This window comes from Hippocampus zosterae, chromosome 6 (assembly GCF_025434085.1).
Source record: "Hippocampus zosterae strain Florida chromosome 6, ASM2543408v3, whole genome shotgun sequence".
NCBI lineage: Eukaryota > Metazoa > Chordata > Actinopteri > Syngnathiformes > Syngnathidae > Hippocampus > Hippocampus zosterae.
The window spans coordinates 13,788,485-13,809,347 of record NC_067456.1 but is presented as its reverse complement, the minus strand read 5'-3'; the positions used below and the strand labels follow the sequence as shown (position 1 = coordinate 13,809,347).

At 42.9% G+C, this 20,863-nt stretch overlaps 2 protein-coding genes and 1 long non-coding RNA gene across 5 annotated transcripts in view; 2 read left to right on the top strand and 1 right to left on the bottom strand.

Moving 5' to 3' along the window:
• adgra2 (adhesion G protein-coupled receptor A2) overlaps positions 1–5,732 on the top strand; it is a 39,722-nt gene extending 33,990 nt beyond the window's left edge. The window contains exons 10-19 of the mRNA XM_052067599.1: positions 40–189; positions 771–932; positions 1,052–1,252; positions 1,335–1,524; positions 2,168–2,376; positions 2,449–2,576; positions 2,699–2,822; positions 2,901–3,049; positions 3,614–3,703; positions 3,858–5,732. Of these exons, the coding sequence (XP_051923559.1) occupies positions 40–189; positions 771–932; positions 1,052–1,252; positions 1,335–1,524; positions 2,168–2,376; positions 2,449–2,576; positions 2,699–2,822; positions 2,901–3,049; positions 3,614–3,703; positions 3,858–5,277 (2,823 nt within the window). The 3' untranslated portion in view covers positions 5,278–5,732. The remainder of the gene's footprint in view (positions 1–39; positions 190–770; positions 933–1,051; positions 1,253–1,334; positions 1,525–2,167; positions 2,377–2,448; positions 2,577–2,698; positions 2,823–2,900; positions 3,050–3,613; positions 3,704–3,857) is intronic.
• Positions 5,733–6,883: 1,151 nt separating this feature from the next.
• Positions 6,884–20,685, top strand: rab11fip1a (RAB11 family interacting protein 1 (class I) a). Of its 3 annotated transcripts, XM_052067601.1 has the most exons (7): positions 6,884–7,623; positions 12,896–13,320; positions 14,369–15,251; positions 16,898–17,271; positions 17,320–18,862; positions 19,182–19,287; positions 19,478–20,685. In XM_052067601.1, the coding sequence occupies exons 1-7, from the start codon at positions 7,274–7,276 to the stop codon at positions 19,670–19,672; spliced, it is 3,876 nt and encodes a 1,291-aa protein (XP_051923561.1). In that variant the 5' UTR covers positions 6,884–7,273; the 3' UTR covers positions 19,673–20,685. The 3 variants fall into 3 exon arrangements, with proteins under 3 accessions (XP_051923561.1, XP_051923560.1, XP_051923562.1); XM_052067600.1 differs by having other exon boundaries at positions 16,898–18,862; XM_052067602.1 differs by lacking the exons at positions 16,898–17,271; positions 17,320–18,862 and having other exon boundaries at positions 6,885–7,623.
• Positions 15,995–17,461, bottom strand: LOC127601943 (uncharacterized). The gene is made up of 2 exons (XR_007962673.1): positions 17,320–17,461; positions 15,995–17,271 (listed from the first exon to the last, which is right to left on the bottom strand). It is a non-coding gene; the product is annotated as an uncharacterized LOC127601943 (long non-coding RNA).
• Positions 20,686–20,863: the final 178 nt, after the last annotated feature.

Below are 20,863 nucleotides of genomic sequence, written 5' to 3'. Positions count from 1 at the left end.
GGGAAACTAAAGTTTGTTTTCCAAACACTTGGATCGCAGAGGCCCATCAATACATCAAATGCTGTCACTTTGGCCCACCAAGTGCGCAAATACACCCTGGAGGCTGCGGGCTTCACTGACTCAGTGGATGTGCTCTATGTTGCGCAGATGATGGAGAAGTTTATGGAATATGTCAGACAGCTGGAAGAGGTTTGAAATGTTTGTTACAAATGTCAAATGCATGCACGGGGCTTTTGTTTTTTATTTTAAATGTACCTTTACAAAGATGACGGCTGTTCTGACTAACATTGTCAAATTTAAGTTCATGATTTGAATCTAATTCTTCTGTATTCTATACCAGCATACAACTGGATTGCGCAATCAGAAATGGTGATCCAGTGGCTTGATCCCTTTAGCGCAGAAGTTCCCATCCTTTATCCAGCACATATTTCACATTATATTTAAAAACAATGTACTCACTTTTTCTTATTCAGTGTGGAATCACACTACTAGTAGATACAAAGGTTAATTATATATTCTGACATCTTATGGAAAAACGATGTATCATTCTGCCTGTCATTTTATGTCATAGACGAACAAAGATACATTATGTGTAACACATATGTCATCATTTAATGACAACTTACGTAAAATTGTATAAGTGGCACACCTGATGAGCTCTCACAACCTTGTGTCAACGTTTGATTGTGCCAACAAAAGTGCCCGGTGAGTGTATACATATATGTACACATGTGGTAACATAACACGCGCTCTGTCTGCATTGACCCCAGTTGCCAGGGGTGTTGGTAGAAATGGGCAGTAACTTGATGCAGGTGGATGACCAGATCCTCGCTCTGGCCCAGAGAGAGAAGAGAGCCTGCAGCTCCATAGTGGGATCTCTGGAGTCTCTGGCCTGGCCTCAGTTGCACAGCCATGCTCAGGACTTTTCCATGGTAGGAGCTCTCATCACAAGTTAAAAAAACAAATCAATAAATACACATCTTCTTTAGCTTCTTTCAGACTAGAGCCCATTCCAAACCAGACCCTAGAGTGGAGTTTATTATTTGTACAGGTTTCCAGGAACATTGTTATGGAAGCCCATTTAATTCGACCAGCCCACTTCACTGGCATAACCTGCACTGCTTATGAGCGCCGTGAGCTGTCAACAGCCACGACTGGAATGGAAATGACAGAGTTCTCACATGAACAACAACTTCGGTTTCGCTGCAGCACAGGTTCCCATAACACATCTCTGAACAATTTTCCCCTCAAGGTGAGCTTTGAGCATTATGTATGTGATTAAGCTCTGCATGTGAATTTCAACATCTAATGCTTGTTTTGTGTTCTGTCTCTAGAATTCAGTAGCCGTGGCCTCTGTGACGCTCCCCGCTACTTTGTTTCCTTCTGATGCTCCTCCAGACTGTAAGCTGCAGTTTGTGGCCTTCCGAACTGGAAGCTTTTTCCCTCTGACTGGGAATTCAAGCAACAGTGCGGGACATTCCCGAAGGCGCAGTGTCAACACTCCGGTCATCTATGTGGGCCTGGGTAAGGAAAAGTGAACTCTACCTCAGTTCTCCCAATGTAAAAATTGAAGAATCTTTACTGCCATCTTCTTTCAGTTTTTAAAATGGCACTTCCCTTTAAAATTCCATCACTTTTTCACATAGTTCAATCCAATTATATCAATCAAGATCTCAACTGCGGTTGACTTGATGCCTTTTTTTCCTTTTCCAATCATTTTTTTTTGTCAGTTGAAAAGTAAGAAGCCTTTTTTGACAAAGTACTGAGTAAAAAGTAGGCTAGATATCTGTTTTCAAATATAGAGCGTAAAAGCAAAAATAAGTACAGATACCCTAAAAAACACAGTAATGGAGGCTATCTCGTTTCTTCCCACGACTGTGAATGACCGAATTATAATATATAATATATCATGCTCATAGCTTAATTGAGCACTCTAAAATGTACCGAAGTGTGATCGTGAGTGTGAATGGTTGTTCGTCTATATGTGCCCTGCGATTGGCTGGCTACCAATTCAGGGTTTACCCCGCCTACTGCCCGTGCATGAACTAAAGGGAGGCTCCAGCATGCCTGTGACCCCAGTGAGGATAAGCAGTTCAGATAATTGATGGATGTTATGCAACTCCACCATTCATGACCCAGCCATTGGTTTCCTTCCTCCGTGATACAGACGGTTGCAGTATGTGGAACCACTCAGAGCCCGTCTGGGTGTCACTCCGTCACTTCACCCCTGGAAGTGATGCTGTGGCGGCACAGTGGAGTCCAAAGACACCGAACAAACATGGCAGCTGGAGCCCAGAGGGTTGCCAGCTGGTCCACAGCGACAGTAGAACCTCCACAATGCGCTGTTCTCTGCTTAGCAACTATGCCGTGCTGCAGGTAGGATGATACACTTTGACCTTGCAATGCTCACGAGACCATCTTTTAGCTGTGTTTATATTTGTTATCCAGGAGGTGCCAGACTTCCCCAACTCCTCACCCATCTCCGTGAGGGTGCTCCACCCTTTGGTGTATGCTTGTACTGCACTACTGCTCCTTTGCCTCTTCACCATCATCATCACTCACATACTACATCACAGGTACTTGTTGTAGTGACAGATACATGTGGTACCTTAAATGTTTGGACACACTTGCTCATTCTATTGAATGGATTAAAATAATCACTTGCATATGCATCTGTATTATCTTGTTCCCTGATCAGTTCCATTCACATTTCAAGAAAAAGCTGGCACACATTGCTGAATACTTGCTTCCACATCGCCATGACAACAGCCATCTACGTAGGGGGCATTAGTTTGACCAGCTACCCAATTGTTTGTCAAGCAGTAAGTGCTTTTACAACTGAATTGGCAAATGTTCTTCTTAGTAAAGTGTAGGCTTGATGTGTGAGCATTATGCAACAGGTGGGCATCGCCCTGCACTACTCCTCACTGTCAACCCTGCTGTGGATCGGTGTTAGTGCCAGGGTCATCTACAAGGAAGCTATGTGGAGAATGCCGCTGCCGCCAGAAGGGGATTCCGCTCTTCCGCCTACTCAGCGCCCTATGCTCAGGTCAGAGCAAGAACTCACCTTCGCCTCCTCTCGATCCACAAGATTGTTGTTAGGTGTCAATATGGATGATGTTTTAGACCGATGCAGATGTTCTTGTGCCTGACCACCCAGAGTGTGTAGCATTAAAGGTGCCATTGTGCACAACAACCAAAGTCCCTCTGTTTTGTATGAAACCTTGAAGGCTTTCTGTAAGACACAAAAAGACAAGAAGCGGGAATGAATGTATGAATCCAGCATAACGGGGCAGAGAGGGGTCGCTGTAAATCTGGATGGAGCCAAATAATCCCTTGTGTTTCTTCTCTCCTGGGCCTCGTATTGCCCCTGTGATCCCACAGCAAAGATCATACACAGTGCTGCTCCTCCAGACTTTCTTTGTTGCCCACTCAGATATATTGCACCATTCTGCAATAAATTGCTGCCTTAGTGACCTCTGTCCACTCAGAAAATAAAGGATCACACAGCTCTATTCATATGACAGCCGGGGACATTTATGACACAGGCTTGCATACATTAAAAAATGTCACAGCCAAAGGTCAAACAGATGTGTTTTAACTCTCATTCAAGGTTCTATTTGATAGCTGGTGGAGTTCCTCTCATCATTTGTGGGATCACTGCAGCTGTCAATGTCAGCAACTATGGAGACAACAGCCCTTAGTGAGTACTGCACTTCTTCGTCCTTGAGTCCACCCCTTGACTTTATGTTGGTATGTTGAGCGGCAAAGTGAACTATTCTGTGTGATTGGGAGAAATGACAATGACGTCCTTGTTGTTCCTTGACCCTTCACGGACTCTTTACTGCCTCTTGCAGCTGCTGGCTGGTGTGGCGCCCCAGCCTGGGGGCTTTCTTTGTCCCAGCAGGCCTGGTGGTGTTGGTGACCTGGATCTACTTCCTGTGCACTGGGTTCTGCCTGAGGCATCGTACAGCCAAAGAATGCACAGGAACCACACCGTCTTCCCCTGAGACCGAGAGCCAGCCTGCACTGGCAGGAAGCGTCAGCCTCCTGTCTTCAGACTCAGTTGTGAGTCCTATAAATTCCAATGTGGCTTCAGAGGACCAGTACTCTCTGAAGACACAATTTTTCATTTTGGTCGCCACCCACTTCCTGTTTGTGGTGCTGTGGTGTTGTGGTGCCATGGCAGTGTTCCTGACTGGGCACGCTAGCTTGTTGTTTAGTTCGCTTTATGGAATGGTGGCCATAGCCCTGGGGGTGTTCTTGGTGGTGCACCACTGCTTCCGACGTGTGGATGTGCAGAGTTCGTGGCTGCCGTGCTGCCAGGGTCACGGCGGCACCCATCCCGCGTCTACCTACACGCACACTTGCACAACAGGAAGTGGCGTGCAAACCCCTGAGCAGGGATCCCAACTTTACATCAACTGCCATCAACCGGGTGACTCGCACAATTCTTCATCGGCTCGGTCATCATCCACACCGAGTGGCATCAGCAGTGTCGGACCCGGGCCCTGCAAGCTCACCAACCTAATGCAGGTGACGCAAGACACTCCGAGCAACACCTCGCGGCCTGCTGCCGGTGTCAACACTGGCACCAGTACTGACAATGTCAGCAAGCCATCAAACAATGTTTTTCCCAGCATGAACGCTTCAGTGCCAGTGCATCCTCAGAGAAGGAAAGTGAACAGCAGGACTAAACAAGGCAGTATCCAGTATCATCATCGGGGTGATGGCAGAGGTCACTACCGACTCAAAGCTTTAAGGACAGCAGGAGGCGGGGGCAGCCTTGGTGCTTTGGGTCCCACGGGCTTGGAGCACCTTAGCTCATCACATGCGGTCCATAAACAAGCCACCAGTGAGAATGGGAGCATCCATCACAGCCTCCCAGAGAGCCATGGAGTCCCCCTGACAAATGGAAAGCGCAATGGTCAGTTAGTGGCCACCAGCCCTTCGGAAGGCAGCGACGGGGGGAGCAGTGGCAGCCGCAAACCCTACCCGCTGCTCCCCTCGGTGGCCAGCCGGGTGGCCATGAACGGCGCGCACAGACGATGCATCAGCAGAGACAATTTGAAACTCGCGGCTGCTGCAGAGCGGGAGGCGAAGCGCTCTTCGTACCCGTTGAACAGCATCACCACTACTGTGCCGGGAGCTGCAGCCCCAAATGGCACCCTGAAGAACTCGGTTCGAGAACTGGACCACGACATGAGTGGCACAGATCACTCCCAAAGTTCTGTGGGAGTGAAGAGCAGTTTGTGGAAGAGTGAAACCACTGTGTAATTTGTACTTGTACATGAACGCCAGTGTTACCTTTATAGCTTTTTAAATGAGACTATGTTTGAAGTGGCTCTTGATTATTGTTATGTAATTTAAGATTTTTTTTTTTTGAAAAAGGGATCCAAGACCCCAATGTGTTGCTTTTATTTCAGTGGCAAATAATTTGAGGTAGAGAGAGAAAATTCAGTTAGAAGACTGTGCATATATTGGTTAATGAGGATTTAAGACTTAAGTTTAATGAGAGATTTATTGTTTTAGTTTTGATTTTTCTATGCATTTCCGAAAACAATTCAATTTTATTGTACACGGCGTTATGCAACTCCTTTCACAGTCATGTTTGCTTCTTGCATGTGCAGAGTGTATGAGTGTGTGCATGTATGCATGTGTGTGCGCTTGTTTGTGTGTGCGCGAGCTTGTACATAATCCATTGTCAATTAAAAGAATGTGAGATTTCCGAATACAGAGTGGAAATATTTTTTTTTCGTTATGCAATCCCCTTAGCACAATTGTGTGCGTGTGTGTGTGTGTGTGTGTGTGTGTGTGTGTGTGTGTGTGTGAGAGAGAGAGAGTGAAATGTATATTGGTATATTCAATTTCTTTATTTGGCCTTCAAATGTAAGACCACCAAAAGCCAGTAGTGCTGTTTTTAATATTTGAATTTTATACAGTTAAGTACGTTGTATTACAGGAACTTGGGCTTCCGCTACGGATCTTACCGTCACTACCTTTTGTCATTGTTCAAAGGAAATCCAGAGAACGTAACAACATCCTCAAATGTTTCATTATGGCATCAACAGATGCTGATCCTGCAAGAGAAATGATTAAAAGTGATCAGCATATTTTGAGAACTGCTGTCGACAGGCACTTTTACTGAGGTTGAATCAATTCATGTGCAACTTAAATTTTTGTTTTTAAAGTTCATCCAAGTGATCAATTTAGTGCAAATATTCCTTCCTATTTAATCTTAAGATTTTTTTTGGATGAGAAACTATGAATCATTCAGCAGCTCCTATATATAATCGATTTATCCACTTCATCCAAAGGTTCGACTACATACGCATAATAATAATGCATATTATATTAATGCATAATAATAACAATAATAATTATAACAATAATAATAATACGATTTATTATTACCTTTTAAGGAGCACATTTTGTTACATTTTACAAATTATTTTTATTATTCATATTTTATTTTATCAGCCATAAACACCTGGGAACGTCATGCTCACACATGCATTTCTATTTTGAAGTCTTTCCTTAGTTAGAAATCTCTGTGTTGTGGCAACAGACACTTTATGAGTCACTGCACTTTTTTTAAACATCGGTGACATACTGTAATTTATTCTTTTATAAATATTTACAGCATTCCTTTATTTACTTTACCCGGCCGACCGGTGACTTTTTTATATCAGTGACATACTGTAATTTATTCTATATATAATAAATATTTACAGTATTTATTTGTTTTACCTGGCCGATCAGTGACTTATCTCTGGTTGAACAGTTGACCAAATAGTGACGCCCCTCAGCATCAGGGTCCAATCAGCGAACGACATGAAATATTGACAGTCACATCAAGCCAATCAGGTATTCGTATGCAAAGTATCAATGGCAATCGGGAACATCGAGGAAGTAAGCGTTTAACTTTCCGCAACGCACAATAAGGGAGTTGTCTGTGGTATTTAATGAATGCGTCTTCAAATATTTTGTTATACTGCTCTTTTATCTTTTATTTCATCGTCTGATGCGCTGCCAGTGGCTTAAATGTTGCGTTACGAGGAAGAGAGAGACGTACAAACCTGAGCTTCCGAGACCCGAAGCTCAGCTCGGTAAGAGGGAGACGGACAAACGTTGAGCTTTCTGGACCGAAGCTCAGCTTGGTAACTCTAAACCTCCAGTTCTCAAAGGACGTCGAAGGTTAACAACACCAGCGCGAGTCGCTCTTCCTCAACCATTCGGGAAGCTTTTAGCTACGTTTCGGTTGACTGCGGCGATGTCTCTGGTCGACCAGAGCCAGCAGTCGTTCCCCACCAGCGTGCAGGTAACGGTGCACCAGGCTCGGCACCTTCGCCCCAAGGGGAAAAATGGCACGAACGACGCCTATGCCATCATCCAGGTGGCCAAAGACAAGTTTTCCACCGCAGTTGCGGAGAAGAGTATGGCCCCGATGTGGAAAGAGGAGGCTTCGTTCGACCTGCCGCTCTTCCACCCGGGCAACGTCGACCGCTGTACACTGCACATCATCGTCATGCACCGAGTCCAGGCCGGGCTCGACAAGTTCCTGGGTCAGGCTGTGGTCAACTTATTGGAGCTGTACGAAAACAAGGGACGCCAAAAGCCAGAGTAAGCGCCCTTCACAATACACATTGATGGTGATACGAACGAGATTTGAAGTGACACAAAACCCAACTGTGAAAAAAGGGCTTATATCCTCCAATGGATTTACAATTTCGATCCATTTTATTGAAAGTGATGACTGATATTCGTTTCAAGCAGACACGCCATTGGTTTATTATTATGACACAGTGGTCCCCTTTTGATTCATGACCAAGCCACGTGACCCGTTTGTTTACTGTTCGTTAAAACGTCTGAAAAAGAGAGAAGTAAATGCATTAACAAATCTTACATTTAGATTTACTACCCCCACATACACATATGCACATTTCAAAACCGTACACATAAGTTCCGCTGGAGTCTTCAAATTGCCCATAAGTGTGAGTGGTTGTTGGTCAATATGTGCCCCATGATTGGCTGGCAACCAGTTCAGAGTGTACATGTCTTGCTGGGATAGGTTCCAACTCACTTTTGACACAAATGAGAAGAGTTTGAGAACATGGCTTCTTTGGTAACCTGCAGCATTCCACGGCTCACTGGTTAAATTCCAGTTTAATGCCACAAATGAGACTTATAAATGTGAGTATGCGTTTTGGTAACATGACAGTGAATGTGAAATGCGTCCAGACCCTTCTAATTTGTTGTTGTCATTAAATCGTACGAATGTGGACGAAATGTGACGTGTTATTGCCAGCTATGATGTGTTTCAGACCCACCCTGAAATCACTGTCTCACAATTGCTGCTGTCAGCTGTGCACATTCCTCTGAGACATTACCTCAATGCCGCGTGTGCTCACACCCTGATGTCTTGGATGACTTTAGATTACAAATGCTGCTGAAATGAAGCTTGGGTGTAACATTTAGACGCATGCACGCACACACGCGCGCACACACACACACTCTAATGTGAACATATAAAAATAAAGGTTAAATATTTGGAGACCACTGCTTCCAGTGTTACCTCTTAATATTGCATTGACCGTTTATAAAGACCGTCCAATTCCATTTGGCTTGTTCTCTTGAGTACTGCGCTCATATCTGTGTTATCTTGTGTTTGCACAGGGCCTTTTTACACTTTGTAGGAAGAGTTCAGTCTTTGCTCTCTCACTGTTCATGGCTGGATAGCTTCTCTCTTCTTGAATGCTCCACTTGTGTTTGTTGAGGAAAGACCAGCATGCGGGATGCTATTGCAGCTTTTCACCTTGAGACAAGCTTGTAGATGGCCTTTCAAATACAGCGTGTGTGAATAATGACCATTCCAGATGAAAGATCTCTCACATCAACGGAAAGATCTCTCACATCAACGTTTCTGTGATAACTTGACAAACACCAAAACTTGAACTAACGTACATTGTTCTCACCAAACATTAGGGCTAGGCATCGTTTGAATTTGGACAATTCCGGTTCAGATTCTGGGTCTTTGCTATGATTACGGTTCCTCACTCTTCTCAATCCAGTGGAAATCTAGGCTAACAACTTTTTAATCAAATCGCAAGGGAACCTTGTTCAACAAGTTGGTCAAACTCCAATTTATTCATCTTTCAAAAAATGCTCCCACAGGGAATAATGAAAATACAAATAATCAGCCAACATAAAACTATTATAAACTCCACTGGAAAATGTCTGAAGTTAAATTGTAAAAATATGGGATATAAACCGAATAATAGCTGCTGACCTTAACAATGATTTGTTGCCGTTTTAATATTTTTACTTGTCACAAAGGGGAGTAAAAGAAGTGTACCGTTGTTGACGATGCCTTATAACAGGGGTGCCCAAACGTTTTGGATCAAAGATCTACTTTTTGATCAACTAACCTCACGGGATCTACCCTTACCGGCGCGCGCACACACACACACACACACATACACAAATTTAAGATTTACCTGCTTTATTTTATTTTTTAAATATATTTTTTTGGTGAAAATGAGACTGATTAGTGTGCAGTGTATATTAACACAAAACATATATTACTAAGATGTACAAAGACACACAAATGGTAGTTTGTTTTTTTTCTTCTCGACACTCCTCGGATCTACTTGGGACCTATCTTAGATCTACCGGTAGATCAGGATCGACCTAATGGGCACCCCTGCCTTATAACATTCAAACACTATACAGCAGCAAGTATTCATCCCTTGTCTCACCCCTTTTTCATTGTCGTACTTCTCGAGCTGTCACAAAACCCACTGTCTTACATGTGTTCAGGAGATTGAACAATTAAGTTATCTACTATTTTAGAGGCAGATTTTTCCTTAAAGTCACACTCAAATTGAAATTAATTCCAAATTTTGCAAGTGTTTTGGACTTCTGACATACCCTTGTTGCTACTTGTAGCCATGACATTGCCGGCTTGTTTAAAATTGCAATAAAAATACAAAACCATTTTGTATTCATCACATTTTGTGTTCTTAAAACAACCCCTTGTTCATCATTTGACAGCAAAAATTATTCTCAGTAGGTACCAGATGGAACCCTCATGCTTGAGGGGCATGGCTGGGTAAGAACAGCGTGTTAATCAACACCCAGTCAGTCAGCTGATGTAACAATTCATTGTCTCTTTAAACCAACTAAGGGCACGCCAAGGTAACATTTTGACGCCAACAAGATGTCTGCAGTCACAACAGGCAATTTCCCGATAAGCTTGACAAAAGTTTTCCGCACATACAGTATGACAAGGAGCTAAGCTCAAGCTTGAGCTACATTTAATGACCGTGGCTATTTTCAAGGCGTCGTGGAAAATTCAAGTTAAAAATGACTTGATTACAAATACATGCTTTGCTATATTCCAACTAATATCTTTAAGTAGTGACACGTCAATATACCAGTAAACTATAATTAAAAAAAACAACTCATGAATTCGTTCTCACTGACTTTGTTCAGAAAAATGGTGTTTGGGTTTCTGGCAAGATTATCCACCTCTTTGTAAGGAAATTACAATTTGCTTAGACAGGTTAATACAGTATTTACAAAACATTAATTAAGTTTGTCAGCAGTTTCTATTGACGTGCCGGTTGCTGGATATGATTTATTATTTTTATTCAAATAGTACTCTGATTTTCCCATTTACTTTTAATCGCAGTAGTGAGCACTTTCAGTAATGTATTATTTTTGTATTTTTCCTCATTAAATTATTGCAGTAGTCTTTATTTAGTTACACTGATTACATCTATTAATTTGTTCTTGTATCTCTTATATTTGATTTCTGCCTCTATTGTTCTCATTTGTATATACATTTTATATAGATATTTTTTTCTTACAGGCATTTTTGAGTCATCCAGAGCTGTTTGACTCTAAGAAATTCATAAGACTCGAAGAAAGTGCCAATATAGCTGCCTGGTTGCTATTTTAACATCTTTTCCAATCCATCAAATGATTATTTTTCAAAAAGATGACTAGCAAGTTTGATTCATGCAAACACAGAGACAAATTTGAGCAATGAGCAATAAGATTTTCACACCGTTTTTCCTTGTGACAAGAAAGAAGCCCCATGCGCGGGAATCTTGCAGACGCTGCTGCTGAACTTTGCCATTTTACATGTTGCTGAAGGAAAGATGTTTGGGAAAAGAAATCTTGTTGTGTGTGTACGTGTGCGTGCGTGCAAAGTGTTTGTTGTTTTGAGACATGTTGTGTTTGACTTGGCTCAGTCCTCAGAGTGGAAGATGAGAGACTGCTTGAATTAGTGTAACCTTGATGACATCAATCAGAGGAATGTTGATTCTCTCCCAAGCTTGACTCCTAACTTGTCTTTACAAGAGCCCGACACTAAATTGACTAATGCAGCAGTAAACTCCATGAACTGCAGATAATGCCATATAAACCTCCGATGATCACGTTAAAAGGGTAACACAACGACCAGAGTGAGAACTTACCATGCAACCTTGTTTAGGTGAAAGGAAGGGTTTTTGCTTTTCATTTTAAACAAGCACCACAACACTTGTCATAATGTCTGGACATATTACTAAATGCATTTATAGAACTACTTCAGTTGTACCAAGATAAGTGGAGGGCCATTGGTGTAATTGCCTTTTTTCGGTTAGTTGTTGTTTTTTTTTTTAACAAAAGTCCCTCCAGGTCCGGAACACTCCTCCCTCTCCTGTCAGACATTAAGTGCTGATTCTTAACAACAGAGAGAACATGGGTGGGAGGCTGGGTACACCCGTAATTGCTGTTTGATTCGTCTTTGACATCGTGCTCAAAATAATATACACGCCTTTCAGTCTCAACTACTGTCACAAAGAACCAATCCAGGTGGGGTTGTATTTCTTGGTTTGGCTTCTTGCATTTGACCACTACTCCTTATCTCATTCAGTACCAGCCAATTCTGGACCAAGTCTGAAAAGACGTTTAAAAACATATTTGGGAGTGAATGAGTTAACTGAATATCGGTATATGATTTACTGATTTTATATGACACATACAGGACGTCAGACATAATCATATCATGTGATTTGTGCGACAGTCAATCAGTCCACCAGCTGAACAGTCAAAATATATGTGTGCTCAGATGGGTAAAAACTAAAAATGGGCCAGTGTCAGTAATGCTGTCTTCTTATAATACAGGCTGTGTACTGAAAATAAGAGGAGTGAAGCGCTTTCTGCCTCTCCAAACACACACTCTCAAGAGTGCTGGTTGGGTATCAGAGTGAATTTCCAAACATAACCCGTGTTGACAGCAGCAAATCAGTCCTGTTTGGATTAAAAACTCCACGTCTAACTCCGTCTTTTTCTTTTTCATATAAAATGACTTTACTATACCTTAAGTCGAATCTTGCATTGTATTGTAGAAGAATCCTGGTCAATTATTCTGCCTTTTAGTGCTGAAAATAGGAAATCCTTGTTGCGACAGAAGCCGCATGCTAAACGAGCGATACGTCACACTATTACGACCACTACTTCTACAGTTTGGGCAGTTGGCCAATAATTTTGTCCGACCGGAACTTGTTTGTTGCTGTTAATATTGAGGAATTGAGATTTTGGGGGCCAGTCCGAGCTCTAATTTTAATGTATACAAGTTTCACCTGAGTGTAAGCCAAACTGTGAAAAATACGTCATGTGAAAAATACAATACTTTCACTCAGCGGCCACAGCCTTCGTCATATGAGATCCAATGCTCGGGCTGTGAATATCTACCTTGACACACTGACAGATTATTTTACTTTTTACATGCTCAGTTTTGACTGACATTGTGCATACATACCGTCCCCCTGCCCCCAATCGTGCATGATGTAAAAACAAGGTTGAAATATTGCAATATTTGATTCACCTTCTCTCTCGTCTTCAGTTGGTTTCAGTTGGTGGACAAGAGTGGAAAAGCGGACAAGCTGCGAGGCGACGTCCTGCTTGGCATCACCTTCATGAGGAACAACATGTCAGCGAGCATGGTGGACCTTTCTATGCGGGACAAGCCTCGTTCCCGCATGTCCAAGTTGAAAGACAAAGTCCGTTTGAAGAAAAAAGACAGCTTCTCTGACTCTGGCTCGGCTATGAGCCAAGTCCTGACAGACAGCGAGGGAGACCGTGATTCACTCTCCTCCACTCGAACTTCAGGAGAGAAAAAAAAATCGAAGCTAAAGAACCTCTTTGCACCGAAATCCAACTTGCAGCGGAACAGCTCACAGTCCATGTCCACCCTAGGGACTCTTTCTGCAAAGAACTCGTCCCTTAGCGGCAGCCGCTCGTCTGGTATCAATGTAGAAACCCCTGAAGGTAGATTACGTTTGTATAGAAGTTGTTCATTTCCTAATTGTTTTGCTTTTTACTGTCATGTGTGTGTGTGTGTGTGTGCGCGCCCTCACGTGAGTCTATATATCTCAGCTGTGAGCATGCATATCTGCGTGAATATTCGTTATTTGAAGGAAAATCACCCCCAAAGTCGATGCTAATTTCCCGCTAATTGAATGGGATCCTCCATTGACTTTAGCATTAGCACGAGCGATGTTTTGAAAACAAAGCACATATTTAAAAATATGATTATTTTTGTTGTGTGTTTAGTTTAACATTGAACTCCAACTAAACTGTCATTAAACTGCTTAAAGCAGGCTCAGGGATGGCAGAATCACATGCGCTAGATGCTTGCTATACTTTCACAAAATGGGGAACCGATAAGCACACTGTGCCATTCTCCTCATTTATTGTTTTTATTTTTATAAAAATGTAAAGGCAGAGAGAAGCCAATATTGAAATCACGCTTTCAATTTCGATTAATCGTCCAGCCCTATGGCGCAGGCCACAGAAAATGATGTGATGGACCAGATCTGGCCCCGGGGCCTTGAGTTTGACACCAGTGATGTAGTGATAGTTTTTAATTTTTCTGCCTGTCGCTATACATCGCTGGCATGAATAGAAAAAAAAAATCAGTATTTAATTACTAATGAAATAAAATGTGCTAATTTCCTGCACTTGCGGGATTGGGAACCATGGCTTTAGCAAACACCAACAATGGATTATTTAATTTATTTCTTGCCATGAGTACTGCCATGATTCGCCGATCAATCATTTTTCAGAGGACAGCAAAGTTGAGACTGGAGTATAATACAGAAGACCAATAGAGGTTTTCATCCCCATATTGCGCATCAGGACATTTAGGATATCAGACTTATCATTTGCTAGAAATAGCACAGAGTAGTGCTGATTATGCCGATTTGTGAACAGTGATAATAGGTACCATTTAGTGGAAAAGGGGCATTAGCACAATTCAAATCCTCTTATACCTGTTGTTATCAATAACCTCATGTCCCTTTCTCTTCTTCCATAGTCAAGAAGAAATTCAAATTTCTTGGGCACAAGCGGAGTGGTAGCTCAGACAGCAAAGTGTCTTTAGGTCCACTGTCCTTGTTGAGCCGCTCCAAGCACAGCACCAGTGACCTTAACAACCCCAGCAATAACGGCACCCATGTTTCTGCTGAAGAAGCAGAGGCTAGGCGCGGCTCTACTCTCAGTCTTAACAGTTCCAGCCAAGGTTCTATGGAGAATGTACATCAACGCACCGACAGTGTCTTGGCAGACAAACATGCGTCAGTGCCTTTGTTTAGGTCTGATACTAGAGATAGGCTTATGATAGAACAAAAAAGACAAGAGGAAGAGGAAAGAAGGCAGAATGAAGCCATGTGTTTGCAGGAGGAAGAGGAGAAGCAACGGAGATGGCTGGAAGAAGAAAATCAGAGAAAGGCAGATGAATATGAGAGGACCAGACGCTTTGCTGAGGATGAAGTGAGAAGAGAGAAACAGAGGGAGGAAGAGGAAGAAGAACGCCGAAGGCTGGAAGGAATAGAGATTGAGGAGCGCCACAAAATGGAGGAGCTGGCCCCAAAAAGAGAAGAGCAGAAAACTCATGAGGAGGCGTCCATGAGCGAAAGGCTCTCGTCTCTGTTTGGAATCATAAGAAAAAAGGAGGCGGCGCCGCAGCACCCCGAAGAAGAAGAAGAAGTAATGACCACACAAGCTCCCCACTATGACACAAGAGACCAGGAAGTCCTCAAGGCCACTAACTCATTTGAGAGTATTTCACTCAGCTCTACAACCCAATTTAACAGCAATGAAAGCCCATCTGATGAGCAGAATTCCAGCTTCAACCCACAAAGCTCGTCAGCCATGCTCTTCCAAAATCGTGCTTCAAAAGTGTCCACAGTTAAACCAAGGTAGGCCTTCAATTTTTTTGTTTTTAATGGTCATAAGGGTTTCTCTTTTCTAAAGTCAATTCTTAATGATTTATATAGCCCTTAATCACAAAAGAGTCTCAAGAGCAAGCGGCACCAAATTGTGCCAGTGGGCACGTGCGTGATTATGGTTTTTGTAGAGAAATGCACCCGAGTGGTATATACTTGCAACGTAACAATATTTACCAAAAAGAACAACCTGTCATAATTGCTAAGTCTGTTCGAAGAGACCACCTCAGCCTGAGAGCAGCGCACTAAAAATTTGAATAATTGGATGATGGGGTCCTGAGAAATGTAGTCTTTTTTTGTGTTTTTATTTTTATTTTTTTTTGGTATGAGGTTGCCACAAGAAGATATGGGGGTGGGGGGTGGGAGTAGCTTAGTTAGACAGAATAACTCCTTGAGCCTTTTATTTGGTCTTCTAGGATCCCCTTGTGCCATTGGCTGGTAAATTTCAGTAAAAAATTTCCACCAATAAACTTGCTGAAATTCTGAGGGGTTCTTGTAGTCAATGCATCAAAATTACCGTGATGTTTTGAACAGCGCCACTTTCCCTAAAAACTCCACTAAAATGGGCACGAGTCAGACATTTGTGAGAAGAGCGGTGTGGGCACTCAAAGGTCTTGTAGTTTGGTAATCAATCGTTTTTGCATGAAATTATTTAAGGGGAATTTTAGAGGCCTTGAAGTGCTTATTTCTTTTTTTGTTTGTTTGTTTCACAAAGGTGGTAGCCACTTGGCACGTTGCAAATTAAAGTGTAGAACATTCTCATCACAATCTTTTCAAAAATGAAAGGGAACTGTTCATTCATTTATATTAAATGCATCTTTGACATATTTGACTCGCACCGGTGACTTTTGGACAATCATCAGTATTCCACCCAGAAGTTGACCGACCTGTTTAGCCAGACTGCTCTGTTGTATGATGAAGAAAAGGGCGTGTTCGTTTTTGTGAAGATGTTGTGGAACAGGTTGCGAAAAGAGCTTGTAGAAGTAGTTACAGTGTGACTTTTATTGTCGACGTCTTGGGTGTGTGGTTTTTCATTTTTCTCCTTTCTAAAGATTTTCCTCTACGTTTGGACCTTGGTGGCATTTTTTGTTGGCTTTGGGTCATTCATGGTGAGCAAACACATTTTTATCAATGAATTTGGATTTTTGTGTTACATGATAGATTTGGGTGATGAAGGGCAATTTTGGTTTCGTTATTCTCTTGAAATAGTTTGGACAATGCTTTGCATTACAATTAAATTGGGTTTGGACAACTAGAAGGCAGTAAAAGAAGCCTTACACCGAAATATTTTTTTTGTGACTTAAAATAGAAACATCTAGCAGGCATTGTTTCCGTACCTTGTCTTTGGGTCTTCAATGGCGTGTTTACTAACAGGTTAGTAGACATGTAATGATTAGAGTTCACATGTATGCTCAATGATTTTAAGGAAGTATATTAACTTTGGAATTGTCAAACAATCACAAGAGTAACACAATGTTTGGCATTGAATTTTGTCATGAAAATGTGTTGTTCTGCTAGCTACAAGCTAATTTGGTGACGGGCTTATACATTGGGGCATCGAACCCTGGGTTATTTGATAGTTTCACTGATTTGTAGGCCTTTTTTCCACTTCTTGGCAGATTGAGTCATTCTCTGGAATCTGAATCCTCTGAGCACCTGAAATCTGAATACTCTGAGTTTCAAACCACCAGTGTTCCAGTGGACCAGCAGTGGTCCTCCCCCATCACCTCTGAATCTCCCCGTTCTAGTGTACCGTATGACTTCCCCGATACTTTCTCCGATCTTCATTCATCCTTGGCTCCCCTGAGATTCAGGCGAAGTCTGTCTGGTTCCCTACGTAAGCGTCCACCTGGTTCCCCGCCCAGTTCCCCGCCCGGTTCCCCGCCCGGTTCCCCGCCTGGTTCCCTGTCTGGTTCTCTGTATAAAAGCCTGCCTGGTTCTCAGTATAAAAGTCCGCCTGGTTCCCCACTTGGTTCTCTGCGCAAAAGTCCGCCTGGTTCTCCACTTGGTTCACCGCCTGGTTCTCTGCGCCAAAGTCCACCTGCTTCCCCGCTTGGTTCGCTGCGCCAAAGTACACCTGGTTCTCCATTTGGTTCGCTGCGCCAAAGTTTGCCTGGTTCCCCACCTGGTTCTCTGTCTAAAAGTCCGCTTGGTTCAGTGCGCAAAAGTCCGCTGGGTTCCCCGCCTGGTTCCCCGTGTAGAAGTCCGCCAGCTTCCCCATGTATAAGTCCGCCGGGTTCCCCGTATAGAAGTCCGCCTGACTCCCCTTCTTACAGTGTCGAGTCATCTTCACCCACAATGGCTGATAAGACAGGAAGATCCCCCTTGCCACCCTTGTATCCCATATATGAGGCCCAGACTAGTGGAACCAAAGAGGCGCAGATCTCCAGAAACCCAAATGGATCTCAGCAGGCGAAAAGACTCTCTCTTCCGCTTCCTGATTATGAAACACTATATCCTCAAAAGAGGCATGGGGTACAGGGACACACTCGCTGGGATCATATCATTGCTGAGGTCAATCAAAGGCATATGGACAGTACACCAGAATTGATAGGTCCAGAGATGAGTGTGGATGGCCCAGCAGACCCAGGGGAGGCTGAACCTTCATTTCCAGAAGAGAACAATTCTGTTGGGTATTTTCAAACGCATTACATGGAAAGCAGACATCGGTCGTCTAAAACAGTAGCAGCCCCTCCTCCACCACCTAAACAAGTCACTGCAGAAATTCTAAATACTGACAAAACTACAAGTGGGAGCCTCCACGAGATCTCTCTAAATGGATCAGAGAATGCTTTGCAACAGTCCATTCGACCGGCATATCTGACTAGTTCTGTAAGCCAAATGGAGTGGGATTCGGTAGCATCTGATGACCAGACAAAAGCTCCAGAGAACCTTGACACACAAGTTCCCACTGCTAGACCGAGGCAACGATCTGTCAAGAAAGAGCCTACAGAGATGGTGGTACCACCAAAACCAGCCAGAACATCAGATGGTCTCTATACCAGAGTAACCCAGAGGGAACAAAAACCCGAAAGCCTTGGAATGACGGCGGATGATCTTGATCAAATATTCAGCGAGGAGAAATCAAGGGATCCCTTCTCAATTTTGAATGGCTATGAGACAAGCAAAAGGCAGGATGAGGATGAGGACAGGGAAACCAGTCCAGGCTTCCCCCTCATAAATTCAGCTAGACGAACATCATCTCTATCGAGAAGTAACTCTATGAAGGCTTTTACGTTACAGCGAGGACCTCCGGATGAAGAGCAAGCCACCAAAAGTAATCAAGAACACACAACAAGGGATGGTGTCATTGAATCCATCACACAAAGACATCCAGCTGATGGGAAGGCACAAGTTAATCTTACCGATGGAGAGGATCCATTTGCTCGAGATTCTTTTCCAGAATCGTCCCCGTTCCCTGTTTCAGACCCCCTCCCTGTTCTAACGGAGGCACCGTCCTCACAAGCAGAAGTGTTGTCTGCAAGACAGAAACCCAAGAAAGCATTGATGCCACCCACTGAGACTCCTCATCTTGTCAGTTCCCAGTTTAGCAATGGAGATGGCCTTGCCCCCACGTTATCCAGGTGAGACTTAAAAAGTGATGAGTTTGCATTCGCTGACAGTTGCTTCACACTGCAACGTGATTGCAGTTGCTATTTGGATAAAGAAATCTTTGGGCGTTGGTTTTACCTTGGTTGGGATTGTTGGCCTTCTTGGCGAATTCTGGCTTGGACTTTGAAAACATGATTAAAACCTTTGGCAAAGACTCATCTATTGTATGTTATGCAACCCACTTTGAAACACACTGACCTGAGGTGCCCAGTTTCTTGCAAACCTGCTTCAGTCATGTGCCCGATTGCTTCATGCAGTGTGGTGGATTTAAGAATATGAATTTCCTTCCAGGCCTCATCCAGTGAAGCCAATGCACTCGATTGAAAGTCAGCATTCCACCACCACTTATGCACTGAAAGACACACGTGCTCAGAGTGGCACAGCTGGAAATGTGAAGGTACTGTGACATGAATATAAAATACCAACGGGATAAATGTAATAACCTCACATTAACTCCATTATATTAATCCTCAGTTTCATCCAGTAGAAACCTTTTGTGCCAGATTGTTGAAGATATTCAGTCACCTTTTGATTCACCGTCACACTTTCTCACGGGACTCCTTTACACATTTTTGTGCTTGGCGCAGGTGGCAGGCGTGGCTGGCAGCGGACCATTCACTCAGCTAACCCATGAAGAGCTGATCACGCTTGTGGTGAGGCAACAAGCGGATCTGTCCAAGAAAGACTGCAAAATCAACGAGCTTGAAGACTACATTGACAACCTGCTGGTGCGCGTCATTGAGGAGAAGCCTGCCATCCTGCAGGCCATGAAGCCAGTGTGAAGTAACAGCAAAGGAAAGACGAGCATCATGGTCCAGTACAGTTTTTCTTGTGTGTGCGTGTGCTGGTCTTACTTTGTACTAAGACTCATCCTTATGGGACTCTCAAGGCTAATAATGCACTTTGTGTAGTAATATTGAGATTTCTTCGAGAATGCTGGAACTGGTGTGTGATTGATGAACAAGCGGCTAAATGTGTGTATTGAAGTCAATGAATGTATTTGGACACAAAGGTACTGCTGTTGCTTTGAACACTTTTAAATGTATTTGAAATGTTTTGATTTATTTACAATACTTGAGAGGTGGGATGCGCTTTATTTTAATAACGTAAATGTTTTTTCCATTGCAGAATAATTGTATATATCACTCAATCATTCCACATGTGTATATATATCAATTTTATGCAAAACTTCAACTGATGATCACAGTTTTTTTTTCTCCCACCACGGAGGTATTTATCCCCTTTAATCAGCTGCTTTGCTTTCTCCGGATATAGTGCACCTTTGGTTAAACTGAGAAAACCAACATAAAGCAAGTAGCTAATGTCACTTGCGTTTGCAGTTGTCTGACTCATATGAGGTGATTGTTGGGGCGACAGCGCAGTCATGTCTGAGAACTTGACAAAATAGCACGGAATCAGACTCCTAATGATGTGCTCTTCCAGGAAGTCAATGATAATTGAAGACAGTAAAAAGGTCCCTGTGCTTCCAACTCGGCTTAAGTGGAAGCACTTGTAAATGAGCACGCCATCTCTGCCTTCCTTTTTACCATATTTGTGAATGCCTTTGCAGAAATTCTTGCAATGTATCTATTATGAATGTAGAGACATGTCTTCCGAAGCCTCTTGTGTCTTATTAGCCGAAGAACTCATTGTTGGCTACCTCTCATCATTCTGTGGGCTGAGCACTGAAAATGTCCCCAGATGCCTCGTGGATTGTAGCTCCAGTAATGATCCTGTCGACAAAGAGGTAATGAAATGTGGTTTTATTTTAAATAAAGACACTTCATCATCCGAATGCAAACTAGTTTTTATTTACATTAAATGCACTTTCATCCAACTGCTTGTCATGACACATTATATACAAATTGTTTTGTTTTTCTGAAAGACATTGTTCATATGCCTTCCAACATTTGAGTTGTGACAGGACTGCAGGGTCCTGTTGTAGTATACCTGTACGATGTTGAAAGGGGATG

Coding starts and splice junctions, on each gene's coding strand:
- rab11fip1a (XM_052067600.1), top strand. CDS start 7,274: ATGTCTCTGGTCGACCAGAGCCAGCAGTCGTTCCCCACCAGCGTGCAG. Junction 18,863..19,181: donor CTTGCCCCCACGTTATCCAG/GTGAGACTTAAA, acceptor ATTTCCTTCCAG/GCCTCATCCAGTGAAGCCAA. Junction 19,288..19,477: donor GCACAGCTGGAAATGTGAAG/GTACTGTGACAT, acceptor TGCTTGGCGCAG/GTGGCAGGCGTGGCTGGCAG.